The following is a 27221-nucleotide window of genomic DNA, read 5'->3' on the forward strand; positions in this document are numbered from 1 at the left end:
ACAACGGGACAGCGCGGCACGGCCCGGAATGGGCCCGGGCCGGGAACGGCGGGGACAGGGACGGGACACGGGACAGGGACACGGGAACGGCGGTGAGAGGGACAGGGGACAGGGACACGGGACAGGGACACGGGAATGGCGGTGAGAGGGACAGGGGACAGGGACAGGGACACGGGACATGGGACAGGGACACGGGAACGGCGGTGAGAGGGACATGGGACAGGGACAGGGACACGGGACATGGGACAGGGACACGGGAGAGGGACACGGGACATGGGAATGGCAGTGAGAGGGACAGACACGGGACACGGGACAGGGACATGGGACAGGGTGACAGGGGACATGACATGGGACAGGGGACGAAGGACAAGGACACGGGGCAGGGACACAGGACAGGGCACCAGGGGATGGCAGACTGAGAGAGGGGACAGTGGTGAGGGGACAGGGAGGCAGGATCAGGGACAGCAGACCAGGCAAGGGACATGGAAGAGGGGACCTGGGACAGGAGAGCGGGATGGAGGGGACTGGGACAAGGACATGGGAGAGAGAACAGGGATGGGGACAGGGAACTGGGACAGGGGATAGGGACAGGGGGTGAGGGAAAGGGGACAGAGAGCAGGGACAGGGGACAGGAGAGAGGAGATGGGGACAAGGACCAGGACAGGAGATCGGGGACAGGGAGTGGGGACAGGGGACGGGGTGAGGGAATGTGGGAATGGGAGTGGGTGGGGACACTGGGACAGGGGACATAGGATGGGGTGAGGGACGTGGAAAGGGACACAGGAGAGGGGACTGGGGCTGGGAGGAGGCAGGGACAGGGAGCTGGGGACAGGGCAGGCCTTGGGGACACAGTGGCCTTCCCCTGGGACTGAGGTCCTGCTCCAGACCAGGAGATTCCCCTTTCCCTGCCCATCCCAGGGCTGCCGTGCTCACTGATGGGAGCAGGGGACACCGGGGACAGCCCAGGTGTCTGCAGGGCTAAAATATCCAAAATTCTTTATCCCCAGGTGCTGAGGTGACACTGCCAGTGCACTCTGACCCTGCTGGTGCTGTGCTGGCACTGGGGCACATCTGAGCACTGAGCATCTGAGAACATCCCAGAACATCCCAGCCCTGAACATCCCAGAACATCCCAGCCCTGAACACTCCTTTTCCTCCCTCCCACCCCACCTTGGTAATACCTGGCAGACCAAACAACTTCTGATCACTTCAGCTGAGTGTAAAGAAATTCTCATCCTAATTTAGGCAGAGCTCCAGCTCCCCTGTGCTCCCTGTCACACCTTCTGATTTTACATGGCTAGAGGGTCTAAAGTTGCATGAAGAGAACAAAAATTTATTTTAATTCTCAAAGTTAACAGATGACAGATGCTTTGCTTCAGCTTAATTTTGTCACAAGCTGGTTTTGCATTATTTATTACCACCAATAGTTGAGATTTCATAGCAGTAAATTCTGTATTTGATATGTAAGATCTTGACATTATCGCTGAAAGGAAAATCAGTGGGAATAAGGGAAAATCAGATGAGAATTGATAGAGAATTGTTTGAACAAGAGAAGGTCAAGTTCTGAGCTTAAGCCAATGGTAGCAGCTTTTAAATATTATTAAAATGGTTTATGTGTTCTCCAAACAAAATGCAGTTTTTGAATATTATTAGAATATTTTATGTGTTCTCCAAACAAAATGCAGTTTTTGAATATTATTAGAATATTTTATTTGTTCTCCAAACAAAATGCAGCTTTTCAGTATGATTAAAATGTTTCGTGTTCTCCAAACAAAATGCAGTTTTTCAATATTGTTAAAATGTTTTATGTGTTCTCCAGACAAAATGCAGTTTTTCAGTATGATCAAAATGTTTTATGTGTTCTCCAAACAAAATGCAGTTTTTCAGTATGATTAAAATGTTTTGTGTTCTCCAAACAAAATGCAGTTTTTCAATATTGTTAAAATGTTTTATGTGTTCTCCAAACAAAATGCAGTTTTTCAGTATGACTAAAATGTTTTATGTGTTCTCCAAATGCAGGGCTGGCGTGACCCATCAGTGCCAAACGGGATGAATCCTTCAGGCATGAAATACATTCCAGTCTCTTCCCCACACACTTACACCACAAATAACATCCAGGTCCCTCCAAAAATCCTGGTGCCGCCCGTTTTCCAGCCTGCCAGCTGGGAACTGGGAAGGAGCTCTGCCTCCAGCCTGGAGGGCTCCCGGGATTCTGACCCGGAGGGCCTGGAGAAGGAGCAGCAGCGGCTGGCCCTGCAGCACAGCATCCCGCAAAACCAGGAGCTGCTGGGGCAGGAGGCTGGTGACATCCTGGCGGGTGACAGCGTGGATGAGGACAGCTTGGAGGAGATCAGTTCTGAAGAGGCAGGAGCTGAGTGCGACACCAAAAACAAAAGAAAACCAAGGATTTATGGCAGTGGAAGGTAAGGCAAAAACTTTAGTGGAGCAGAGTAATTCTGAAACTTTTAACCTGATGTTCCTCAAGGCCACGTTTAAACATCCTTCAGAAAGCATTAAGTGGGTGCATAAAATAAAATTGAATATCCTGGCATATGCATGGAAGGTTTAACCCTGGATAAATTGGGAATAATTCTTGAGTTTAAAGGGATTACATTAAACCCGAAGTAATAACAACGTGCAGTTTCAATTTAATAGTCTACTTAAAATAAAATGACAAACAAATGAAGGCTAAATGATTAATAGCATGCTTTTATTCACCTCCTCAACAAGCAAAATGGCCAGTTATTGAATATTTTATTGTGAGTGCAAATGATGTTAATTGTACTAGAAACATGCTCTAATTTTTAGTAATTTTTTTGGACTGAATACTGTGCTGAATGTGAGGCTCTTCATTAAATGGAAATTTGATTTTATTTTGTTTGAACTCAGCCCAGTAAGTACTCCAGTGCAGTCCATTAAGCAGAGCAAATATCACAGCACATACATATGAAACCCCCTCTCTACATCCATTACCAACCTCGGAATTTGAAGAGGAAATGCTGCAGCTGCTGTCTGCTCACCACACTTTTGTTGAGGAGCACAGAGTCCATCCAACCTCCCCACGGAGCTGGGGGCAGGAATAAAAGGTGCCCTTTTTTTGTCTGGGGATGATTAGGGATGAAGGAGCTCTTCACACTCATTTTGTCCCCGTGCAGTGACCTGGGCTGAGCCCCACAATTGGGTTCTGTGCACACATTTCAGCACAAAGGGACTCTTTAGCATTATCCTCTGCCATTTCAATCATTGCAATTAGCTCACATATTTCTGTACTCACTTCAGAGCAGCCTCACCTCGTGCTGTTTACCTGCCAGCTGGGAATAATGATGTTTTCCCTGGTGGAAATCAGCTCCAGGAGACCATGCTCACCTGGAAGGAAAGACAAAGAGATTATTTTGTTATTAGGAGCCACTTGAAATACAGGCAGAGGCATGTAGCTCGTTGAGAAAGGATGGATAAATGATTTATTTTTTAAAATATCATTAACAAGGCCAGAGGTTGGAGAATCCAGCAGATTTCTTTAACAGGAGCTGAAGAATCAATCAGGTCTCAGTGCCTGTAAATGTCCTCTGGCAGAGTCACCCAGAAACCAGGGCTGGACTGTGTTAAAAATTGTGTTAAAAGCTTTTTTTTCTCCCCCATTCCTTCCTCCTGCCTCTGCCTGCACATCTCCTGGAAGGCTGCTTGGATGGATTTGACTCCTGCAGTTGCTTTTCCTCCCGTTGGATCAGAAATTGGATCAAGTGGGGATTTTTTAAGGCACAGCATCTGGCTTTGCTTTATGACAAATGTAACTCAGAGCAGTAATTTGTCCACTTGTTAAAAAATCATCAAACACAGATTTTTCATTTATGTTTTTCTACTCTTATCTAATCACCGCCTGTTTTTTAATAAGAATTGATTTTTAATCTTTTCTTGAAGGAGTTTTTTACTCAAAGCATCACGATGTTTCACAGGAATGAGGAGAGAAAATAAGAACACAGAGCTGGAGGCTGTTCTTGTTTGGACAGTTTCAAAAGGACACTTGAAAACTGATTTTACCAAGAATTTCATTTTTATTTCACTCAGCAGAGCCTTCGAAGAAGGAACAACACAAATTGTCTTTTGTAGACTATATCACTTTTAAGGAGACAACAGAAAAATGCAATTTATCATTTCATCTTTTAGCTGATTCTACTAGGATTTAAAAATTTCTATGCCAGATTTAGGGTAATGATTGCATTCCACTGTGCTCTGAGTGTTAGACCAATTTATCATTCACTGATGATGAAAATTAAAAAGGAAGTCCTGCCTAAATTTTCTACCAAAAAAATCTTTGATAAAACTGTTCTGATCCTGTTCCCATACTGAATTCACTTGGCCAGAGCAGGACACCTGTTTGCACACTGAAATAATACAGAATTTGTACAATTGATGCAGAAATAATTTGGTGTTTGTTTTTTTAATTAGGAAAAAACTGCCTGTGGACAAATATTCCAGCCTGAGGTACAATCCTCATTGGAAGAATGCAAAAAATGGAGATTTTTTTGAGGCAGAGAAGGCATCCCAAATTTTTGAAGGAAGCAGCGGGGACTTTTCACTGGATTCATTTTACCTCCATTCTGATGGCTCAGAAAATAATGAACAGGAGGCAAAGACCCAGGATGCACTCCCAGAGTTTGGTCCAGAATTATTCACCTTTTATGGAGCAAACGTGGCCAGCAACAAACCTGTTGGGCCACAAGCCCAAAGGGAGGAACCTGAAGGTGGATTTCATTCCAAAAATAATCCTGCCCGTGCTTTTCCTCCTCAGAACCAGCAGGACCCACCCCAAAGAGCAAAAAAAAACTTTGTGAGAAAAAATAAACGGACTTTGGGGTTACAGTCAGAGAGGATTAATTCCTATCTTGAGCTGCACAATAAAAAGCAGCAAGTTCTTCAAGGGCAGGTGGGTACATTTATAAATTCCCTCATGTCTGTCGATTTGGTCTGTCTGCTGTTGAACTCTCAGCTTTGCAGAGGGGAGAAGCAGATTTGAAGTCCATTGAAGTGAGTGACAGCTCTGGATTTCCAGGGGGAATCTTGCTCACCCTTTGTGGGATAATTCACAAATCTCCAGCTGCTCCCAAGCCCAGGGGTGGCCACGTTCCTGCTGCCTGTTCCTGGCCAGGGAAGTGTCACAGATCTCACACTGCTTTTATCTTGATGCTAAGGAAATTCTGTCTTCTTTCCTGGCACCTGCACTGCCCCTTTCCAGTGGCTCTTTTTATGCTGCCTCTCATTTTTTCTGCTTGGCCAGGGTGAGTGTTATAATGTTACCCTGTTAATGTCAGCATTATCAACATGAGTTTGATAATGATTCTCTCTGCTATGCCTTATTCCAGCTTTTTCTCAGTGGAGGAAATGCAAATCTGGTTAGAAAGAATCTCAAAGCCCATCTTGTGTCACCTCTGCCATGGCAGGGACACCTTCCAGTGTCCCAGCCTGGCCTTGGGCACTGCCAGGGATCCAGGGGCAGCCCCAGCTGCTCTGGGAATTCCATCCCAGGGCCTCCCCCCCCTCTCAGCCAGGAATTCCTTCCCAAAATCCCACCTGAACCTGCCCTCTGTCAGTCTGAAGCCATTCCCTGTGTCCTGTCCCTCCATCCTTGTCCCCACTCCCTCTCCTGTCACAGGTATAACACAATGTGGACACGCAGCTCTCCTAAGATAATTTCTTTTAATTTCTGACTCCAACATTTATCGATTTCTAAAAGTGACAGTGGATTGGAGGGTGACAGTGCCACCTCTCCAATGACACTGGACAGACCAACAGTCCATCAAATCTCTCTTTTTCTATAAAAGAATAAAAAAGTAAAAGTTATTTACATAAAGTGTGTGAGAAAGTTCGTTACAGAATGTAAACACCAGAAGGCTCATGTTATAAATGAGGGAATTTATAACATCAGAGGGGCACTCTCCAGCTCTCCTGGAGCCCCTTTAGGTCCTGCAGGGGCTCTGAGCTCTCCCTGGATCCCTCCCTTCTCCAGGGAAACATTCCCAGCCTGGCTCCAGCCCTGCAGCAGCTCCGAGGGGTCCCCTGGACATTCCTTGGCCTCCAGCTCCACGAGGTTTCCATGGGCTGCTGGCCCCAGCCTGTCAGGATCCCAGATTTGATGCTGGACATCAGCACTTGTGTCTGGAAGTTCTGACTGTGCACAGTGTCAGCCACCTTGTGGCAAGGTTCGAGAGGAAATGTAATTACAGTTCCTAATGAACCATTAGAAAGGAGTTCATTGCTTTTCCTTGCTACTTATTATGCATAATGGGAAGGGAGGGGGTCACTGAATCACTCCACACAGAAAATTCTTACCTTGGAAACCTCCAGGGACGTTGTGCTTCAAGTGACACCTCTGCCAAGGCTAATGAGGAGTTGACACAACATTAGAGGGAATTTTCTGACTTCATTCCAGTGGCAGGAATGATGGACAGGATTTTTTTTTCTAGTAGAGCTATTAAGAGCACTTGTTTTTTTTCAGTTCTAATTGGGATGATGGTAAAAATAATGAGTGTGGATGGATGCTAATTAGAGCTATGTTGATATGATTATGTTTGCTATTCAGGGAATTCTGGAAATCTTTCCTGTCTAAGTGCTGGAGCCAGGGATCAGGACTTCATTGTGCAGACACCCTTCAAAAATATGGAATATGGTTCAAAAATCAGGGTTATAAGATTATCTGGCTGAAGTGGCCTTGGGGACAGCAGAGAGGTGACACAGCAGGCAGAGGGGGTGTAGGAAAGTGTGTTCCTGCCCTTGACAAGTTACAGGGAAGTTGTGGACTTCCCATCCCTGGAAGTGTTCCAGGACAGGGCTTGGAGCCACCTGGGCTGGTGGAAGGTGGCCCTGCCCATGGCAGGGGGTGAGATGAAATTGGGTTTTAATTCCTTCCACCCCATCATTCCGTAATTCCGTGATTCCATGAGCGGCATCAGCACTGCTGGCGGCCAGCCCTGGATCTGCTGCGGGACAGGCAGAAGTTACTGATTAATTCACTGCTAATTGCCAGTTCATTTACTGATTCCTAACCAGATATCCACGGCTCAGGCTTGTTGGAAGGGGTGAAAAAGGTTCATTCCGTAATTCTGTGATTCCATGAGCGGCATCAGCACTGCTGGCGGCCAGCCCTGGATCTGCTGCGGGACAGGCAGAAGTTACTGATTAATTCACTGCTAATTGCCAGTTCATTTACTGATTCCTAACCAGATATCCACGGCTCAGACTTGTTGGAAGGGGTGAGAAAGGTCCTGAGGGGAGCATCGTGGTGGTGCAGGAGGCAGCTTTGGTCACCCCACCTGGAAAACTCTGTCCAAAAGTGCAAACCCACCAAGTATGTGAAGAAGCAAATGAGCCACGTGCCACCAATGAAGCTGTGCTTCCCTAAACTGATCCTTCTGAGCTTTGCAGGGGGCTGAAGCTGAATTTATTATCTGCTCACTGCGGGGGTTGTGGTGATGAAATGGTGTTTGCTTCGAGGGCAGGACTTGGTGCACGACTGAGTTAAAACCCATCCAGCCCCGTTCTGCAAGATTTACATTTACAGATGACAGCTTCACCAAAAACCTGTGCTGATCTGTACATTTACTACCTCATGTAGCATTTCATACAGCATCAAGTTCTTTGCAGTGCTGCCTGATTCCTAAAGAACCCCAAGATGAGTTTCTTTGAGAGAGAGAGAGCGAGGCAGAGGGAGAAGCAGTGGCCCAATCTAGCTCAGCTGCGCTCAATCCCAGTTGCTTCCCTACCTCCAAGCCCCTTACTTCAAAGCCAGGAACATAATGTACAATTTTTTAATGGCTCTAGAGCAAGGCACTCAGACTCTCTGTGCACTGAGCCTTCCCTCGGTGTAAACACCTAATCAAGATTGCCTGTGCTTCAACAATAGCAGCCAAATGCAATTCGAGAACCACAAGGCTTTGAAGTCCTCCCTGCAAAGGCTGGTTTGCCAGTCTGGGATAATGACATGCCATGATTGCTGCCTTTGTTGTATCTTTTCAGTGGAGAAGCAATTATGGGCCTCAATTTAACAGAATAGGCATTACACAGCTTATGATTCTCAAAATGCAATTTCATTTGATCATTTTCTCAATTTGATTGGTATTAATAGAATGGTTCACAAAAAAAAAAAAAAAAAAAAAAAAAGGGAAAAAGAAAAAAAAAATGCTGGCAGAGGTTGTGTCATGTTCCTCTTTCAAAGAGATAATGTAGAAGTATGTTTTACCTGCCCAGCACTCCATCAATGCACTGAGTCAGTTGGCTCCACCAAAAACATCTTGTTCACTGCAAAGCTGTGTCTGTCCACGGCTCAGGAAAACCTCCGTGGTATTTTTTAATTTTCTTGTGAATTTTTTCCAGGGATTTACGTTGAATTTGGAGCCATGAGATCACCCATAAATTCAGCAATAAACCCTGCCCACCTTTTCTTTCTGCCAAAATCTCTTACCCCCAAAGTGAGAGGCTCAGCTTCCCACATTTCCTTCCCACTGATGATTTTCAGTTGATAATTCTCATATATATCATAAATATCTTCCCAGTGCCACTTCTCCTGTGGGACCACTCTGGGGTGGAGCAGAGATTCCTGTCACAGTGACACTGCCCAACACACTTCCACTGAAATACTCAGCAGGATGGTTTGGGACAAAAAATAGAAATTTAAAATGTTAAAAATTTGTTTTCATGCAGTTTTATAGATTAAAAACAAGTTTATTTCAAGAAAAAGATTAATTATTGCTATATTTATAGGGGGGTCACTCATTTTTGTGCAGTGATAACTGCACAAACTCAAAAATCTTGCTCCAAATAAATTTGCAGTGGAGCTATCCTTGTTTGTGAGCTTGCTTTGCCAGGCTCAGTGTATTCCAGACTTTATTCCTGCAGCTCCCCGTGTGCTTTTCAGCCCCATTATTGTGTTTTTCCAGCTTTTCCTGCCAGCCTCTCTCGCTGAGCTGGGGTGTGTGATTGCCTGGCCAGGGATGGTTTCTGGCTGCTTTTCTGTTATTAGGTGCATTTCCTCCATGGAAATGGAGGAGCTCAGACATTTGAGACTTTCTGTGCTGCACAATTTTCCTTTCTTTTATTCCTCTTAAAAGTAGAAGGAATCATCCCTCCCTTTAATTGGGTTTTTTGCTTCTTTTTCTCCTTTAACCATTTCTCTCCTTGCCATCCATTCAGCAATTCAGCATCTCAAAATTTCAGCAATTCACCATTTCAAAATTCAGCATATTAATTTTAATAGGCCACCAATTATTTCTCGTTATTTCCCCAAGATTTTAAGATCTGTTCCCCTGATTGCTGTGACCATGAACATTCCTGTTTTTTAGGTCACACATCCTCCACCAGCTGAAGAACCACTCCAGAGTGTCCCAACATTCCAGACTGGGAAAATGAAGCCTGAAGACAAATGGTACCCAAAAGGACAGCAGCTCAAGGTTCCTTTTGAGAGAATTTAATAATTTCATTTATCATTTTAGAATTTGAAATTGTATAAATTTAGAATTTATGCATTTAGAATTTTTCAGTTGAAATATATCCAATATATCAATTGGATGTTTAAAGCTGTCGCCTTGTGGCTTTTAAAGTAATTATTACTGACAAGAAATCCTTAAATATTTTTCAGTAGATAAACACTGTCATTTAATGTATGTGTGCTTTATGTACTAAATAAATTTAAAGCAAAATGCCAAGAAATTCTGAGCTCACAGAATCTAGTATTGTCTATTTAGGAGATGATTTGGTTGATAATCTAAAATGATAAAATAGTACATGGTTGTGTTTGATGGTTTGGGAAATTCTGAGCCAGAACTTCACCATTTCTGCCTGATTTGTCCCCTAAAATTAAGGGGGAGTGAATTAATTGCCATAAACTAGAAAATGAACCAAATAATCTCCTAAATAAATTCTCAGAATCCTCCCAAACCATCAAACATAACCCTGTGCTGATTTATAAGTTTAGGTTATCAACCAAATCATCTCCTAAATAAGTTCTATCTCAGAATGCTCCCAAACTATTGAACAAAACCCTGTTCTAAGTTATAATTTTAGGTTATCAACCAAATTATATCCTCAATAAATTCTCACAGTCCTCCCGAACCATCAAACAGAACCTTGTACTAATTTATGATTTAAGATTATCAACCAAATAATCTCCTAAATACATTCTCAGAATCCTCCCAAACCATCAAACAGAGCCTTGTACTAATTTATGATTTAAGATTATCAACTGAATTATCTCCTAAATAAGTTCTCTCACACAATCCTCCCAAACCATCAAACACATCCATATACTAATTCATAATTTTAGATTATTGATCAGATACTATCCTAAATAAATTCTGGCTCACAATCCTTCCAAACCATCAAACACAACCATGTACTAATCCTTCATTTTAGATTATCAACCAAATCATCCCCTAAATAAATTCTCACAATCCCAAACCATCAACCAGAACTCTGTACTAATTTATAATTTTGGATTATCAACCAAATAATCTCCTAAATATATTCTCAGAATCCTCCCAAACCATCAAACACAGCCATGTACTAATCCTTAATTTTAGATTATCAACCAAATCATCCCCTAAACAGAAATAATTGTGGCAGCAGCCAAACTGGGAGCAGTCCAAACCAGACAATCCCACTTTGGCCGTGGAGCTCCAGGAGTCAGAACTCCCAGGGCTGAGCCTTTCCCAAACCTGGCTGCGTTTCCCACCTCCATGAATTTTTATTTTTGGAGTGAATTTGCCCCGTGCTGGCTGCAGGGGCTGCTCACAAAAGAACCCAGAGAGGCAGGAGGATTTCAGCCCTTGCAGGGCTTTAATGGGTTGAGAATGGATTTGTGGATTCCCTGGAAGGAAATTTGAGTTTTTCCTCCAAATGGGCAATGCCTGATTGGAAAGTGAGAGATGGAAATGGATTTCAGATTTAGAGGGTGGCAGTTTGGCTCTAAATGGCAGCCCTGGGGTGCTTGAATTCTTGAGTTCTGGATTGTGTTTTGCAGGGAGGAGTGCTTGGGTTAGAAATTAGATTGTTTTTATAATGTATAGTTTATAATTATTTTTATAATTTATATAATTTTTGAATAATTTATAATATATAGTTATTTTATTGTTTCTATAATATAATATTTTATAATTTATAATAATTTTAGAATTGATATAAGATTGTTTCTGTAATTTATAATTATTTTTATAATTTATATAAGATTACTTATATCTTTAATAATTTATAATTTTTTATAATTTATATATTTTATAATTTATAATTATTTTTATAATTTATATAAGGTTATTTATATAATTGGCATCAGGCTGTTCTACCATGGGCCAGTCTAACAGTCTGTACAAAGCCATTTTCCCCCAAAATTTGGCACATAAAAAGCAAGAACTGATTTGATTTTTGGAGCATTTTTTCCAGGTGTTTGACAGAGAGGTGTCACTTATGCACAGAGTTAGATCTGTGCACTTTAGGCCCCATTTTTGCACCTCCTGCAGATAAAATCCGCATTTACCACACCAGGTTTGCATCTGCAAGGACCTGATTTTACATTCCAATGCTGCAGAATTTGTCTCAGGCAGAATAATTCATTGTGCAGCACCTGAATAACTGTTGTGGACTGAGGGTTCCTTTAATATTTGAATTTTGGGCTCAATCCAGCCATGAGCAGGGTGAGATCCGAGCAGCTCAGAGCGATTTTGCTGCGAGTGATGAAATTTCTGCACCAATATCTCAAACACCCCCGGGGAAATTCACGCCGCTGTCGGTGCCTCGTTCCAGGAGCAGCAGAGGTTCCTGCAGAGACACAAGGCAGGCTCCAGGCAGCCCCTCAGGGGCAGAGCTTTCCCGAGGGGCGATGGCCGGGAGCCCCCAGGAGCGGCAGCAGCAGAGCCCTGGATCCAGAGGCAGCAAACCCCAAAATTCCAGGCTGCTCCCCCTGCAGCCCAGGAGCCCAGCTCAGCCCTCAGTTCTGCTCTTGGCCCAGCAGAAAAACCCCAAAGTGGCCTCAATCATCTCCCAGATTCAACCCTTACCACGCCTGCCTATCATTTCCTCCCAATATTCCAGAATTTTTACCCACCAGAGGTTTTAAATCCTGAATATCCCAGTAAGGAGGACAAGAAATACCAGCACGACTCTCCAGCTGGAATTCCACATCAATTCCCAGCCAGTGCCATCCCTGGGCAGCATTTTTCCAGGAATAACAGCAGCAGTGGCCAGCCACATCCAGAACTGGAGAATATTTCATCTGATTTTAATGCAATGTTTCAAGAAAGGGTGAAGGATCAAGCACTGCTTCCAGATTTCAAAAATCATATTCATGAGGATAACAGGTATCAGAATAGTTTGTGGTGAGGATTGAAGTGCTAAAATAATATTAAGTGATATTATTATTATTATTATTATTATTATTATTATTATTATTATTATTATATATCACAGGGTTAAGTGATAAATAACCCTGTGATTCCAGAAAATTTTAAAAATGGACAAGAAAATGCTTTTAAGTCAAAAGTATAAAGTTACTTTGCTACAAATCTGACATAATAATTTACTACTCATTGAAGATTCATTCTAGATTTTGATTTTTAAATATGGCATTGGAAAAGGACAGCTCTGTCCTCCAGGTATGGAAATTTCCACCATTGAAAGTTTCCTTCTAGGAGGCTGGGTGGGAAAGTTTAAAATATCAATAGGAAAGGGCACTGTGCATAAATGAAGAGTTTGTAGCAAAATTGGCTTTGCAGGGTGGATATCCAGGGTCAATTCTGTCCCTAAAGGGGAGAGCAGGAAAATCCTCAATTATGTAGAATTTCACCTGTCTTGATAAAAAAAAATGAAGGTTTTATTTCACATAAACAAACAATTCTATCAGTACTCAGCAGGCCTGATCCAAAGCCTTTCATTGGCTTTAATCACCTTTGCACCAAGCTGAAATTTCCCCATTTGTGGTTTTTTCCCATTTATTTTCCATACACCTGGACGTAAGCAAAGTCATTTATTGTGAAATCCGCACCTTCCCATCTCCCTGCTCCCTTATTCCATGTCCAGGTTGTTTGCTGTGTGTAAATTCAGATTTTTACTCTTTCCCCCTCCTTTTTTAAGGCCTTTTCCATGTTTTGTTCACAGCCCACCAACAGCTGCTTGTAGAATCTCCCATTTGACAGAAAGGAAGGAGCAGCACCGGCCAAGAATTTCTGATTTTGGGGATGATTTTGCTGGCACGTGGCTGTGGGGTCTGTTCCCACCTGCCCTGCCCCAGGGGCAGAGGGGCTCACAGGGAGACTCAGGAAAAGCTGAAGGAAATCCAAGGAAAATGAAACGAAGCAGCTCAGAAGGGTCTCTCCTGCAAAGGGAAAAGCAAAACCAGCCCAAAGCCAGCAAGAAGGTGAGGAAATACATGTGGGTTGGGTGGTTTAACATTTCTATTCCCTCTCTAATGTTTCTTCTTAATAATCCAAAGTTGGGGGTTTTTTTAAAACCCTATAAATAGGGACTGAGAAATGTTGTAAAAGCACATGGACACAGCAAAGCATTAAAAATCATGGAACAAAGGTGGAAACACACACTGAAATCATTTTAGAGCAAAGGGATCCACGTGGATCAGTGTGGTTTAGACACACAGAGCAATGTTTGTCCTGTCATTTATCCACAGCTAAAATCATTTCGGGTCAGGCTGCTTGTGAGGAGCAGCAGGCAGCCTCAGATCTGAGCCATCCATTATCCTGCTCACGCTCCTTTCTTGTCCAGCTCAAATCTCCTGCTTTCCAAGAGATTCCAACCCCAAAGCTGGAGGATTTGCAAAGCTAACAGCATAAACACCATCCCAAACCTCCTGATGGTCCTTATTAAAACCTGCATTTCTGTCTCCTCTCCAAGCCCACTTCTCCTGGTGTCACTTAGCACAGCTGCAGGGCACAGCAGAAGGCTGCCCATGACAAATGAAATGTTTGAGGAGTTTGCTCCAGGTCTCAGGGCAGACAAACTAAGCTGGAGTAATGATTTCAAGCAGTTTGGGTGTTGCTGCCTGAGTGCCTCTAAGAAGAATTAGGATTATGGTGGTGGCTGAAGGGCAGATCTCCTGCCTCTCTCTTCAGGCCATTGTTTCTTGTCCCGTGCTCGCAGCAGTTTTCTCACGCTTCGCATGTGAGGAATGCACAGAGAATCAGACTGCTTGTGCTCCCAGCAAAATCCAGCTTTTCCTCATAAACAAATGCACTCGTGCTCCTTGCAGCAGTGAGGAACCCCTGACTTCGTGGGACACAGTGAAATTAACTCCTCACTGTACCTCGGATTAAAAATTAATGAGTTATAGCATGGAAGAGCAGGGATAGCTGACACAAAGAAACCTCAAATAGGAAATTTACTGCATAAAATTAATTTCTCTGCAGCTGATTTTAACTTGAACCTGTGTTTTGAAGAAATGTCCATGTAGAAATTGGTGCTCCTGCCTTACTCCGTGGTTGAAGTTACCACAGTGATGATCATAATGAGCTTCACTGGCAAGTTTTTAAAACAGAATTCCCTTCTAAAAATGTGGTTTTGAAAGAGAATAAAATATTATGGAGGCATTGGAGTCTTTGTGTGATGTCCTGAGGTGTTGGATGGCATCACCCACCACTCCTGCCTTCCCTGTGCACTTGTAAAGCTTTTGCATTTGTTCCCAAACAAACCATGGATTTTTCAGCTGTCTGTGGACAATGTTCCAGTGCAGCTTTGAGAACAAGGAAAGGTTATTCTCACTAACATCATTTGCCTGATTTTTGCCACCAAAGTCAGGTAATTTTATCTGCTTCTCTTACAAAAAAATTCTTTGGAGTCTCATTCTAATCATAGTCAAATGAGTGGCTTTAGGCTGTTTCACAATAAAGCTCACAAAAGGTCATTTTTGACTGAGAAAATATCACTTTGTGGTTGGGATAATTGGCAATTTCCCACCTGGATCCAAAGGAAATGCGGTGTCATTTGACTTTTGCCATTAACTCAGTGCTGTTGGTCACTTATTTAAAATGAGACTTGCCAGGGGTGGGACTGAGATTGCAAATGAAATCCTGAGGTTTCCACTACAAGACTTCCTTGAATAATTCTCTCTGTGAAATCATGTCAATGAAAATCTGTTTGCTGTTTGGTTTGCAGCTGGGTAGCTCCAAATTCTACTTCAATCTGAGTATGAAGCTTGGAGGCCTTGGACCTGACTATGAAACAATCAAAGAGAAAGTGAGTAAAGCAAAAGTGGATTTAGGCAGGGGGGAGTGGCAGATAAATCACAATTTATGATTTTCTGGGACTTTATATCCTTGGCTAGCTGGAGATGCTACAGGAAAATTCAAATAAAAGCAAGGATGGGGATAATTTTAACCCTCTAATTTTTAAAATCCAGAAATAGGAATTAATCAGGGCTAATTGCACATCAGGAAATTACACACTCAGGTGGCTGAGTTGTCGTTCCCAGTGTAAAGATCCACCAAATGTTCCAAGTGGAAGCAAAAGTTGTGTAAACAGGAGAAAATATCTGTCTGCACTCTGAAATAGAGACAGATTGTTCAGGAGAGAATAAAGATGGACCTGTCACAATTCTGCTGAGCTCCATCCTCTATTCAGTCCAGGCAAAAGCTCTTAAAAGGGAAAAGCAAGTAAAAAAAGCTGTGCCATTTATCAGGGCTTCCTGTTGTGTGCTGAGGAGGGATCAATGGCAAAGCCAGGTTGAACAGCAGCAGAGGTGGAAATGGAATATTGGTGGGAAAAGGTTTGCATTGATGGATCCCCAGCCGCTGAATGCCAGCCCCCTTCCCTGCTTCTCTCAGAAAGAAAAGCTAAAGCTGCAGAAGGAATATTCCAGGCAAATTAAGGAGTATAACATGAGGAACATCACTGTGGTTCAGAGGTTGCCTGCAAAGCCCCAGGTGTCTTCAGTGGCCAGGCAGAAGGTAAGAGCTGAGTCCCTGCCCTGGGTGTTCCTCAGGGGTGACAAGTGAGGACTGCAGGCTCCAGGACAAAGCTGTGAGTTCAGTCATGTCAGAGTGCCTCAGTTCCTTGCATTTATTCCCAAAAATAAACCACTAAGAGACAAAACTTTATTGTTTGGGTGGCAAAAAGGGGTTTGGGTTCTTTTAGGGGACTTCACCAGGAACATGAGGTAGTGCAGCTTCCACTGGAGACGTGAGGCGTCCCTAAATCCCTGCAACACACAGCACCAAAACCCATCCCAGGTTAAACCAGGGCTCTGCCAGCTCCAGCATTTCGGTCAAACTCTTCCCATTCCCTCTCCAATTCCATGTTCCAGGCGTCATTTTGCTTTTTAATTTGGATAGTTAAGTGCATTATGTACAACCTGAGCTTGTCCTGTTAACCTGCAAAACTCCTGCCTGAGGGCAAGGGCTTAATGACACTGGGAAAAAAATGTTTATAAATGTAATAGATTTGTGTTGCTATTTCTTTTTTCAAATAAAAACACTTCCTCAGTGTCTAAGGTGCCAGGCAGCAAATCTTGGGCTGGGTTATGTTGCAGTCACCACTGAAGAATCTGGGATTGATTTCTGTCAGGAACAAGACCAGGAATTCAGAGATACCTTACTCATCCCACCTAAATATTTTTTGAAATCTTGTCCAGGTTTTCTCTTGCTCAGTTCCCCCAGTTTTCCTGCTTTTAGGCTCTGGAATATGCCAAGAAGATTCCAAGACCAAAGACCTTCATAGCGAGGCAATCAGAGCAGGAGCTGAAGGAGGTTCTGCCCCAGGCTCCAGCTGGAACCAGCTTCCCCAAAATCCCTTCCCTGGAGTCTTTGTGGAGCAGGCACGAGAAGGAGAAGGAGGTTGTGGCTGCTTTTGAAGCCCTTCACATCTTGTAGGTATTTGGGAATCTCAGGGATCAAGGCAAAAATGCCTCAATTGTTTCATTTTCACATCACATCTTCATTTCCCAGTCCGCTGAAATTTAAACTGGCTTAAGTTTAATTATTTTTAAATGTTAGAATTGGTTCTAATTGTTCTACTTGTACCTATTTTGTTTAATAAATGGACCATTTGAATTTATAGCATTTTAAATATAGTGCTCAGTTCTTTTGTTAGAAACTATTTTATTAGAAATTTAGTCCTCTGCTCTTTTTCTTTGAAATAAACGATCTGACAATTCCATCTTTCAGACCAATCAGCTCTTGGCTTGTCACAACTGGATCATTTTTAAACACATAAACAGGAAAATATATCTACAAAACATTAAAAATAAACTTCTGTTTCATCTGATGATCTTACCACCAGCAATCTTTCTCTTTCTTAAATGCAGAAGAGACTTTTGACCAGAAATAAAAGCAAAAATAATCCATTGCTGCTAAAAAAGAGAACAAAAATATGCTCCAAACACAGCAGTTGGTAATGACGCAATGCTAATTATTTGTTACTCTGTTATCTCTTAGTGAAGAGTTTCCACAATAAAACCAAAATTTTGAAGCTTCATTTGGGACAAGAAAATTCCAAACCAGTCCTGGCTGAGCACGCAGACAATCTGGGATTAGCCAGGAGCAGTTGGAGAATATCTTGGGTAACTGGGGATAATTGAGAGCTGCATGTTTGAGAGGAAACAGCTTTTAACAGATTAAGCTGTAAAAATAACAACAAACAGATGGGTTTCTTAGGGTGCTTCCATTTCTTGAACTCAGCAAATTATGAATTAAGTCACCATATGAAATGTGATTAGAGCACACAGCGAGGGAATTTGGGCTAAAACCTGCTGGAAAACAGGCTGGATAAAGGAATAAAAACCCAACCACCTTGTGATGATGTGGAATTGCTTAATCCCATTTAATGGGGGTTTGTTTTATGGGGGCTCCCAATTTTATATGGGGAAAAGTGATCCCAATTCTGCCCTTCCTCATGGAGAAAGGACCTGGCCTTGCTTCAAACCCTCCTGAAAGGCAGGAACCTCCCCTCCATTGTTGAAACATCCCCTTGGATTCACAGCTGGAAGTTCAGGACATTTTGGGCAATATTTAGACAACCACCCTGTGATGGTGTGGAATTGCTTTATCCCATTTATTTGGTCTCTTTTTTTTATGTGGCCTCCCAAGTTATGTGGGGAAAAGTGATTCCAATTCTGCCCTTCCTCACGGAGAAGGGACCTGGCCTTCCTTCAAACCCTCCTGAAGAACAGGAACCTCCCCTCCTCTGCTGAATCAGCCCTTGGACTCACAGCTGGAAGTTCAGAACATTTTGGCCAATATTGAGAAATATTAAGAATATTTTGGGAAGCCCTGGTGGAAGAAGCATTGTCCAGCACGGGAACGCGGGTCAGGCTGCAGGGGGAATGTTTGCCATGATATTTTTGTCACTTACAGCATCCAATTCCAGCTTCTGAACAGAACCTTCCTCTTCCTCAGCCTCTTTCCCTCTCCTTTGGGCACTGCCAGGCTGGGAAATGCTTCCCTGCTCTTCTTTCCTACTTTTATTTTTAAACCAAACTGTAACACTTGGAAGCATTTCTGCTCAGGGCACCTCAACTTGTTGTTCCTGCTCAAAAGTGATAATCCCCCCTTAATCCAAACCTCAAGTGCCTGTTTTAATGAAACCTTCAGATGAATATCAAAGAGCTATTTACTCGTATCTAATATTTTAATTAGATTATATTCTCAATTTAACCCATTAAACCCCCTTTGATGAGCTCCATGTTCAGTGTTTAGCCCCAGATGCTGGAGGTAATGAATATTGGACCTTTGATTTAATGAGAACTTCTGCCTTTCCAGCCTGACTCCCTTTGTATCCCCCCTTTTTTTTTTTTGCTTTTCTGGCCTATAGAATTCATTTAATTGAAGAAGTCTCTTATCACCACACATTAAGGAACCTAAATTAGCATCCCTTTTCTGATGAGAAAATGCAAGCAGACATTTTCTCTTTGATCTGAGGGCTGAGTTGAAGTAGGCAACAGCCCCCTGAAAATGAGCTGATGGCTGCATTATTTGGCTGCCATGCAGATGTGTCCATGTGGTGCAAAATGCTTAATGTCTTAATTGATCATCTTCCTCCCTGGCTGGCATCCTCCTCCCAGAAATTAGGGGAGAAATCTGTTCATTTGGGATTTTTTTAATAAAATAATGAATTTTTAGGAAATACTTAAGTATTAAACCTGTGAGAAATTTGGATATGATGCTGCATCTGGAAGAGCACATTTTTTATATATTTTATTATTATTTTAATAACCACTTATTACTTTTTTTATAAACACTGGTGATGGTCATCTCACAAACCATTTAGAAATTCTGTTTGCCCTGGTGTTTTGGGTGTTTTACATCCTACAAAGTGACATTTTTACATGGAATGAAAATCTTTTAACCTACCAAAATACAAATTCAGATTTTCCCTGCGCTTCACAGATATGGCACAAAAAAAGAGACCAATGAGCATCCACCTCAAAAGTGGCCAAAACTTAATGTATTTCAGATTAGAAAGGCAAAATTTAATGTATTTCAGATTAGAAAGGCAAAATATTTAAATCAAATCAGCCCCAGCAGAGCCAGCAGGATGCACAAAACCAGGGAATCCCAGTCTGGGGCAGAACCTGCAGTGGTTTCAGTGGTTTCAGGGATGGTTTCAGTGGTTTCAGGGATGGTTTCAGTGGTCTCAGGAATGGTTTCAGGAATGGTTTCAGTGGTCTCAGGAATGGTTTCAGGAATGGTTTCAGTGGTCTCAGGAATGGTTTCAGTGGTTTCTGGAATAGTTTCAGTGGTTTCAGGAATGGTTTCAGGAATGGTTTCAGGAATGGTTTCAGGAATGGTTTCAGGAATGGTTTCAGGAATGATTTTGGTGGTTTCAGGGATGGTTTCAGTGGTTTCAGTGGTTTCAGGAATGGTTTCTGGAATAGTTTCGGTGGTTTCTGGAATTGTTTCAGTGGTCTCAGGAATGGTTTCAGGAATGGTTTCAGGAATAGTTTCAGTGGTTTCTGGAATTGTTTCAGTGGTCTCAGGAATGGTTTCCTGCAGCGGTTTCAGCAATGGCTGAAATGTGAGCATTCGTCCCTGCCACCACCAAGCTGGGTGATAAACCTTGAAACCAGCTCCTTCCTTGAGGAAATGCACCGTGCCAGGGAGAGCAGCCGCTGCGGGTCAGGATCACACGTGTGCACCCTCCTGCCCTCCCAGGGGTCGATGCTGGGGGCAGCTGCCCCACCCCTGCAGGGCACCTCCAGGGGCTCACCCAAGCTCTAGAAGCAAGATAATCCCAGAAACAAGAAATCTAGAAACAAGATCAATCCAAGAAACAAGAAATCTAGAAACAAAATCAATCCAGGAAACAAGAAATCTAGAAACAAGATCAATCCAAGAAACAAGAAATCTAGAAACAAAAGCAATCCAAGAAACAAGAAATCTAGAAACAAGATCAATCCAGGAAACAAGAAATCTAGAAACAAGATCAATCCAGGAAACAAGAAATCTAGAACAAGATTAATACAGTAAACAAAAAATCTAGAAACAAGATCAATCAAATAAACAAGGAATCTAGAAACAAGATTAATACAATAAACAAAAAAATCTAGAATCAAAATTAATACAGTGAACAAGAAATCTGGAAACGAGATAATCCAGGAAATAAGAAATCTAGAAACAATATTAATACGATAAACAAAGAATCTAGAAACAAAATTAATACAGTTAACAAGAAATCTGGAAACAAGATTAATACAATAAACAAACAATCTAGAAAGAAGATAATCCAGGAAACAAACAATCTAGAAACAAGATCAATCGAAGAAACAGTAAAACTAGAAACAAGATCAATCCAAGAAACAAGACATCTAGAAACAAGATTAATACAATAAAGAAGAAATCTAGATACAAGATAAACCCAAGAAACAAGAAATCTAGAAACAATATTAATACAAAAAAGAAAAAATCTGGTAACAAGATGAAGCCAAGAAACAAGAAGTCTAGAAACAAGATAAACCAAATAAACAAGAAATTTAAAAACAAATCCTAGAAACAAGAAATCTGGAAATCAACCCAAGAAACAAGAAATCTAGAAACAAGATCAATCCAGGAAACAAGAAATCTAGAAACAAGATCAATCAAATAAACAAGGAATCTAGAAACAATATTAATACAATAAACCAAAACTCTAGAATCAAAATTAATACAGTTAACAAGAAATCTGGAAACAAGATTAATACAATAAACAAACAATCTAGAAAGAAGATAATCCAGGAAACAAACAATCTAGAAACAAGATCAATCGAAGAAACAGTAAAACTAGAAACAAGATCAATCCAAGAAACAAGACATCTAGAAACAAGATTAATACAATAAAGAAGAAATCTAGATACAAGATAAACCCAAGAAACAAGAAATCTAGAAACAATATTAATACAAAAAAGAAAAAATCTGGTAACAAGATGAAGCCAAGAAACAAGAAGTCTAGAAACAAGATAAACCAAATAAACAAGAAATTTAAAAACAAATCCTAGAAACAAGAAATCTGGAAATCAACCCAAGAAACAAGAAATCTAGAAACAAGATAAACCCAAGCAACAAGAAATCTAGAAACAAGACAAATACAAGGAACAAAAAATCTGGTAACAAGATGAACCCAAGAAACAAGAAATTTAGAAACAAGATAAATACAAGAAACGGGAAATCTAGAAACCAACCCAAGTAACAAGATTTCTAGAAGCAAGGTAACCCAAATAAACAAGAAATCTAGAAACAAGATAAATACAAGGAACAAAAAATCTGGTAACAAGATGAACACAAGGAACACAAAATCTGGAAACAAGGTAACCCCAAGACCAAAATCAGCCCCTTTTGAAGCCAGGACCTCCCAAGCAGAGTTTGCAGATGGTTGGGCTGATGCTGTTTGTTGTTGAGACCAGAAGAGAGGAAAAGTTCCTCAGGATATCAGTGATAGAAAATGCTCTGAATCCAGCAGACAGCAGAGAGAAATGAGGAGAGGAATCGGGAAAAGAATTTTACATCATGCCCAGGTTGTTGCTGGGCTTGGCCATTTACACCCTCCCCACTTCCTCCATGTGTGTGTAGCAGCAAGAAATTCAAATTATTTGCTCTATAAATGCCCTTTGAACCTATATCTGAGCTGCTTTTATGGAGTTCTGGCTATAGAATGAAAATATTTGGGATGCAACTGCTTTCCAAACACATAAAAGTTAAATATTTAAGGCAGCATGCAGGAAAATGCTCAAAATCAAAACAGAAAGCAAAGGTTCATGGCACGGTTTAATGGATTGGGGTTTGATTTTCTATAATAAAAACGACAACAAAAAAGCATTAACCACTTGTGTCTTAAATTAATCATCAGAACACGATTTCATTTCACAAAAACTCACTGAAGAATTTTGATGAAAATCAATCTTGAAAAATAGGAAATCCACCGACATTTCCTGGTTCCAGCAATTATTTCCTGTGAGTCACTTCCACTCCAGCATTCCCCAAGTGAACACATTAAATTTTTGGTTTTTTAAAAAGAGAGAGAGCAGCTCTACATCTCTTCCCTACTCCTCAAGCTTCTTGGGAAGAGGAGGGAAAAGTCAGGTGCTTGGAATAAGTCTGGATCCAAGAATAAAACTTCATTTCATTTATTCCAAGTGAAAAAATCTCTGAATAAAACCTCATTTCAATTATCCCAAGTGAAAAAAATCTCTGAATATTTCTATTTTTATTTCACATTTATCTCAAGTAAATTGTATCATTTACATCAAGTGAAATATCTAATTATTTCACATTTCTATTGAGTGAAAAAATCTTTGAATAAAACCTCATTTCATTTATTCAGTGAAAAAATCTCTGCTAGAAACAAAACCCGCCTGCCCAGCCCTTCCTTTTCCCCAGAACCATCTCCAATCTCCAATAACCTGTTCCCAAACGTTGCCCAGACTCTCTGGAAATGACATTTTTCCATCTCCAGCGGGGCCGGAGCTGGCTGCTGATTTCTCTGGCAGTGAGTTTTCCTTCAGCTGTCTCAATTTCAGGGGTTTTTGCACCAAACTTTGTGGGATAAGCAGATTCCCAAATCCTCCTGTTCCCTGCAAGGCTCTGGTGTCCCGCTGGGATGGGGACATCCCTGGGAATGGAAATATTCCCGCTCTGCCTGTGTGGGATCGGGTTTTAATCTGATTTTTAGCTTTAATTGGCAGCCAAGGTGCCTAAAACCGCCCAGAGGTGAAGATGGTTGTGGGGTTTGTTTTATTGATCGGCAGAAATACTTTGGGAAGGGAGTTCCTGGAGTGGCAGGGGAGCAACAGCAGAGATTTGAGGGGGATTTGAGTCGTGTTTTGACCTTTTTCTCAGAGATCTGGCACCCCAGAGCAGAGCCAGGCCAGCCCCGAGCCGTTCCCGACCCTGGAACAGCAGCGGCAGACGTGGTCAAAAAAACATCCCATAAATATCGTGTGGATCCCATAAATATCATATAGATCCCATAAATATCACATAGGTCCCATAAATATCTTGTAGATCTGATCTTAATGTTAATAATTCCCAATGAAACGCGTGCTGGGGGGAGAATGACAATAATCACAGAGCAAAATACACAGAAAAATTGTGAAAATTCAGGTTTTTTTATTCCCATCGCTTCCCTGCCCACGGGATTTGGGAGAAGGGGAAACCCCGGAGCCGGGAGCGGCATTTCCAGCCGGCTCTGCTTCAAACCCCGCTGAGAAAAGTGGTTGCTTTAAAATTCCTAATTTTTAGGGAGATTTGCAGCATTTTGTTGGAAATTTTTATTCTGAAAGGTTTTATTAAAAACAAGCAGCTTTTCCTGGATAGGTGGGTGGGTATTGAGGGTTTTCCTCTACACACAGTGTGTTATCTTTATTTTTCATGTAAAAACTAGAAAGGCAGGCTCACAAAAAAAAAGAAAGCGAACATACACATTCCAATAATCTATATTTTATATATTAAACAGGAAAATTAAACGTTTTCCCTTCACAAAACATGTCCCGTCATCCAAAATGCCCTGAAAGCGCTAAGAACGCCAGACAACCAAATGAAATTCCCGAGGAAAAAAAACAAAAAAACAAGGAAATAAATGAAATAAGCGAAGGAGACCCCGCCACGCCGCCGTGCTGCTGCTGCAGCAGCGATCCTGAGCCAGCACAGCCCCGCTCCAGGCTTTTCCCGAGGAAATTCCCAATCCCAGCATCACCCGGAGGTGCTGAACCTCCGCCGCGCTGCCGGCGCATTTCCCAGCCAGCAGCTCAGCCCAAAACCAAAACTAAATGATAAAAAAAATCTGGATTTACCTGGAAATGAACCCCATTTCCCTGGCAGGGAGGTAAAGGCAAAGCGAGGGCGGCTCGGGAGGGGGACGGGAGCCGAACACGGACCCGCTCCGGGGCTGTTTCAGAGGAAAAGGGAATTATCCGGCACCCACACCCGCAAGCCGGGCAGGAATCAGGCTGCCGACACTTCTCCGAGCTGTAGAAAATCCCTTTTTTCTGGCTGGGAGCGCCCTTTGCTCCGTGCAGCCGTGGCAAAATCGAATTATTGGTGATGCTCCCCCTTCACTTCCCCAGAGCGGAATGAAATAAACCGGAATTTTTGCCTTACCTGTTTCTTCGGAGGGTTTTTCTTGTAATTTTTTTAATTTATGCACGCCTTGGAAGCTCTGCCCGACCTCCCGCGCTGGGGATGGAGACGGCGAGCGTGGGAAGAGCGGCGAGGATTTAGGATTTAGGAATTCGGGGAATAAAGGGTGAAATGCGCCCTGCCTGCCGCTCCCAGGAACCACAACACGCTGCCACGAGTATACATTTATTTTACACCCGAGGAAAGTTCGGGGAGCCAGGAAAACTCCGCCACTTCGGAGGGAAGGGGGATCCTAAAACCAACTCGGCTCGTTCCGCTCCCCCCGCCCCAGATACAGCCTTGGGGTGATGCTGGGGGGCACCGGCGGCACCGCGGGGTCCCGGGGGCATCGCCACCTCCTTGCCGGGGAGGGGAGGGGGCTCCCCTCGCATCCACACCCTTTTCCCGAGCCGTGCCCCCCTTTTCCCGAGACGTGCCCCCCTTCCCGAGCCTTTCAGGGGCGACCTGCGGGCCGGGTGCGCAAGGAGAGGCAGGAGAGCCCCGGCTGTCCTAGAGGCGGTGGGGGCACACGTCCCCCTCCTCCAGGATGTCCACCTCGTCCTCGGGGTCCTGCAGCAGGAAGGGGCCGGGGGGGCCCTTGCGGGGCTCGGCCGCGGCCGCTTCGGGCAGCTCGGGCTCGGGGGAGCTCTGCTCCCGGCTCTCCTCCTGCTTCGGGTCGTCCTGAGTCTTCCGCAGCTGCTTTTTGTGCTTCATGCGGCGGTTCTGGAACCAGGTTTTCACCTGGGGAGAGGACGGGAAGTGGGAGAAAGATAGGGGGGGAAAAGGGGGAAAAAAGTGGTAAAAATTAAAGGGAGAAGGATGCTGGGTGTGATGGATGTGGGGATGCTGGAGGGGATGCGGGGATGCTGCACAGGGTACTGGGATGCTGGAAGTGATCCGGGGAATGCGGGAAGGATGGGATGTGGGGATGGTCTTCGGGATGTGGGGATGCTTCTCGGGATGTGGGGATGCTCCTCGGGATTTGAGGGATGCTACTCGGGGTTTGGGGATGCTCCTCGGGGTTTGGGGATGCTCCTCGGGATTTGAGGGATGCTCCTCGGGATTTGGGGGATGCTGGACGGGATGAGGGCTGGGCACAGGTGCCAGAGCGGGTCCCCGCTCCCCGTACCTGCGTCTCGGAGAGGCTGAGGGCCGTGGCCAGCTCCACCCGCTCGGGTGTGGAAAGGTACCGCTGGATCTCAAACCTCTTCTCCAGCCCCGAGAGCTGCGAGTCGGAGAACACGGTGCGGGCTTTGCGGCGGCGGCAGTGCTTCCCGGGCAGCTCGGCGTGAGCGTGGTGCTGGAAGAGCGCTGGCACCGGCATTCCTGGGGGGACACAGGGCGGAGACCCGCGCTGCGGTCGGCCGGGGGGCCGGGACCCCCAGGAATGACGGATTTTCCTGCTCGGGGTGCGCTCTCCCTCCGCCTCTTTGATTTTTTTTGTGGTTTTTTTTTTTTTCGTTTGTTTCGTTTTTGAGGTCGATTGGTTGGTTTGGGTTTGGGGTTTTGTTGTGCTAAAAACGGGGATTTGCCAAGAGCCCACCCCGGGAAGGTGAAGCCACCGGAGGGGACTCGAGGCTGGCGCGGCCACCTGAACCCTCCCGGCGAGGAAACCACAACGAAATGGGCATGAAAAACACCGGGGGAGCCCTGGAAAAGACTGGGAAGGGGAAAGCGATCCTTGACGGCCCCGCTGACACACGGCTTGGGAAACTTTGGAGGTTTTCTCCTTGCAGAAAAGGAACGGGCCCGGGCAGGGTGCGGGAGAGGAGCGGCACAGCCCCAGCGGGGATGTGGAGCTGGAAAACGAAGCCCTCTTGGACAACGAGAGGGAAAAGCGAGATTATCTGTCCCAAAATAAAAGCGATTTTAAAATAAAATTAAATTAAAGGAAAAAAAAGAGGGAAAGTCTCAAGGTTTCGGGCATCCGCTAAGGAAGTGGCTGCCGCGGGGCCAGCGGCTCCTGCCCTGGGGGATGCAGGGGTGTAAAAGGTGCCCGGCCGCCCCAGAGCGGCTCTTTCACCCTTGTCCCCACCCCAGTCCCCGCCTGGACGCCCCGAACGCTGCAGGTGCTGCCGCACTTACCCGAGGTGGTGAGGAAATAGGGGTGGTGGTGGTGATGCTCCGGCTTGTGCACGGCGGGGTGCGGGTGAGGCGCCAGCAGGGTCGGGGTGGGCATCAGGGGGTACCCATAGTCCAAGAGGGGCACGCGGGAGGCCAGCGAGCCGGGGAAGTGCTCGGGGGGCACCTCCCGCAGGGGTTTGGGCTTGTGCAGCAGGATGTCCTCGATGAAGAAGGAGGTGGGCCGGCCCGTGGACACGGGCAGCACGGGCGACGTGAAGTTGAGGTTCATGGCAGCTCGGGCCCCGCGGGCGAGGGACGGAGCCGCGCCGAGCTGCGGGAGCGGAGAGAGGGGCCCGAGCTGCAGCCCCAAGAAATGAAAATAATGATGGGAATAAATATTGTTTAAATCCTCTGGCCAAATAAACAGCGATAACAATTTTTAAAAAATGAATCCCCCAGGCAGAGGGAAGCTGGCGGAGCCGGGGGAGGCGAGGCGGGCGCGCCGGGGATGCGCGGGGCGCTGCGCGCCTTTGAGGCGCGCTGGGAAGGGGGATGCGCGCTGAGCCAATGGCGAGCGGGGGGGGGACGGGC

General features: G+C 44.2%; 2 protein-coding genes across 2 annotated transcripts; one reads left to right on the plus strand and one right to left on the minus strand.

Annotated features, from left to right (window-relative positions):
* The first annotated feature begins 75 nt into the window (after nucleotides 1-75).
* Nucleotides 76-16983, plus strand: JHY (junctional cadherin complex regulator). Its single transcript, XM_039722021.1, has 10 exons — nucleotides 76-92; nucleotides 1008-1015; nucleotides 2020-2423; nucleotides 4447-4924; nucleotides 9333-9440; nucleotides 11785-12338; nucleotides 13135-13393; nucleotides 15142-15222; nucleotides 15810-15932; nucleotides 16656-16983. The coding sequence occupies exons 3-10, from the start codon at nucleotides 2050-2052 to the stop codon at nucleotides 16851-16853; spliced, it is 2175 nt and encodes a 724-aa protein (XP_039577955.1). The 5' UTR covers nucleotides 76-92; nucleotides 1008-1015; nucleotides 2020-2049; the 3' UTR covers nucleotides 16854-16983.
* Nucleotides 16984-25074: 8091 nt separating this feature from the next.
* Nucleotides 25075-26946, minus strand: BSX (brain specific homeobox). The gene is made up of 3 exons (XM_039722065.1): nucleotides 26652-26946; nucleotides 25696-25892; nucleotides 25075-25307 (listed from the first exon to the last, which is right to left on the minus strand). The coding sequence occupies exons 1-3, from the start codon at nucleotides 26917-26919 to the stop codon at nucleotides 25077-25079; spliced, it is 696 nt and encodes a 231-aa protein (XP_039577999.1). The 5' UTR covers nucleotides 26920-26946; the 3' UTR covers nucleotides 25075-25076.
* Between the last annotated feature and the right edge of the window lie 275 nt (nucleotides 26947-27221).

Source organism: Passer montanus, unplaced genomic scaffold, assembly GCF_014805655.1.
Source record: "Passer montanus isolate IOZ18808 unplaced genomic scaffold, ASM1480565v1 scaffold47, whole genome shotgun sequence".
NCBI classification, from domain to species: domain Eukaryota; kingdom Metazoa; phylum Chordata; class Aves; order Passeriformes; family Passeridae; genus Passer; species Passer montanus.

What these genes read in the sequence shown, in the direction of transcription:
- BSX (XM_039722065.1), bottom strand. Translation starts at nt 26,919, where the DNA reads ATGAACCTCAACTTCACGTCGCCCGTGCTGCCCGTGTCCACGGGCCGG. An exon ending in CTATTTCCTCACCACCTCGG is followed by an intron (nt 25,893 to 26,651) that starts GTAAGTGCGGCA and finishes GTGTCCCCCCAG; the next exon opens with GAATGCCGGTGCCAGCGCTC. An exon ending in TCAGCCTCTCCGAGACGCAG is followed by an intron (nt 25,308 to 25,695) that starts GTACGGGGAGCG and finishes TCCTCTCCCCAG; the next exon opens with GTGAAAACCTGGTTCCAGAA.
- JHY (XM_039722021.1), top strand. Translation starts at nt 2,050, where the DNA reads ATGAATCCTTCAGGCATGAAATACATTCCAGTCTCTTCCCCACACACT. An exon ending in CAAAAGGACAGCAGCTCAAG is followed by an intron (nt 9,441 to 11,784) that starts GTTCCTTTTGAG and finishes GCCTCGTTCCAG; the next exon opens with GAGCAGCAGAGGTTCCTGCA. An exon ending in CATATTCATGAGGATAACAG is followed by an intron (nt 12,339 to 13,134) that starts GTATCAGAATAG and finishes TTTTGTTCACAG; the next exon opens with CCCACCAACAGCTGCTTGTA.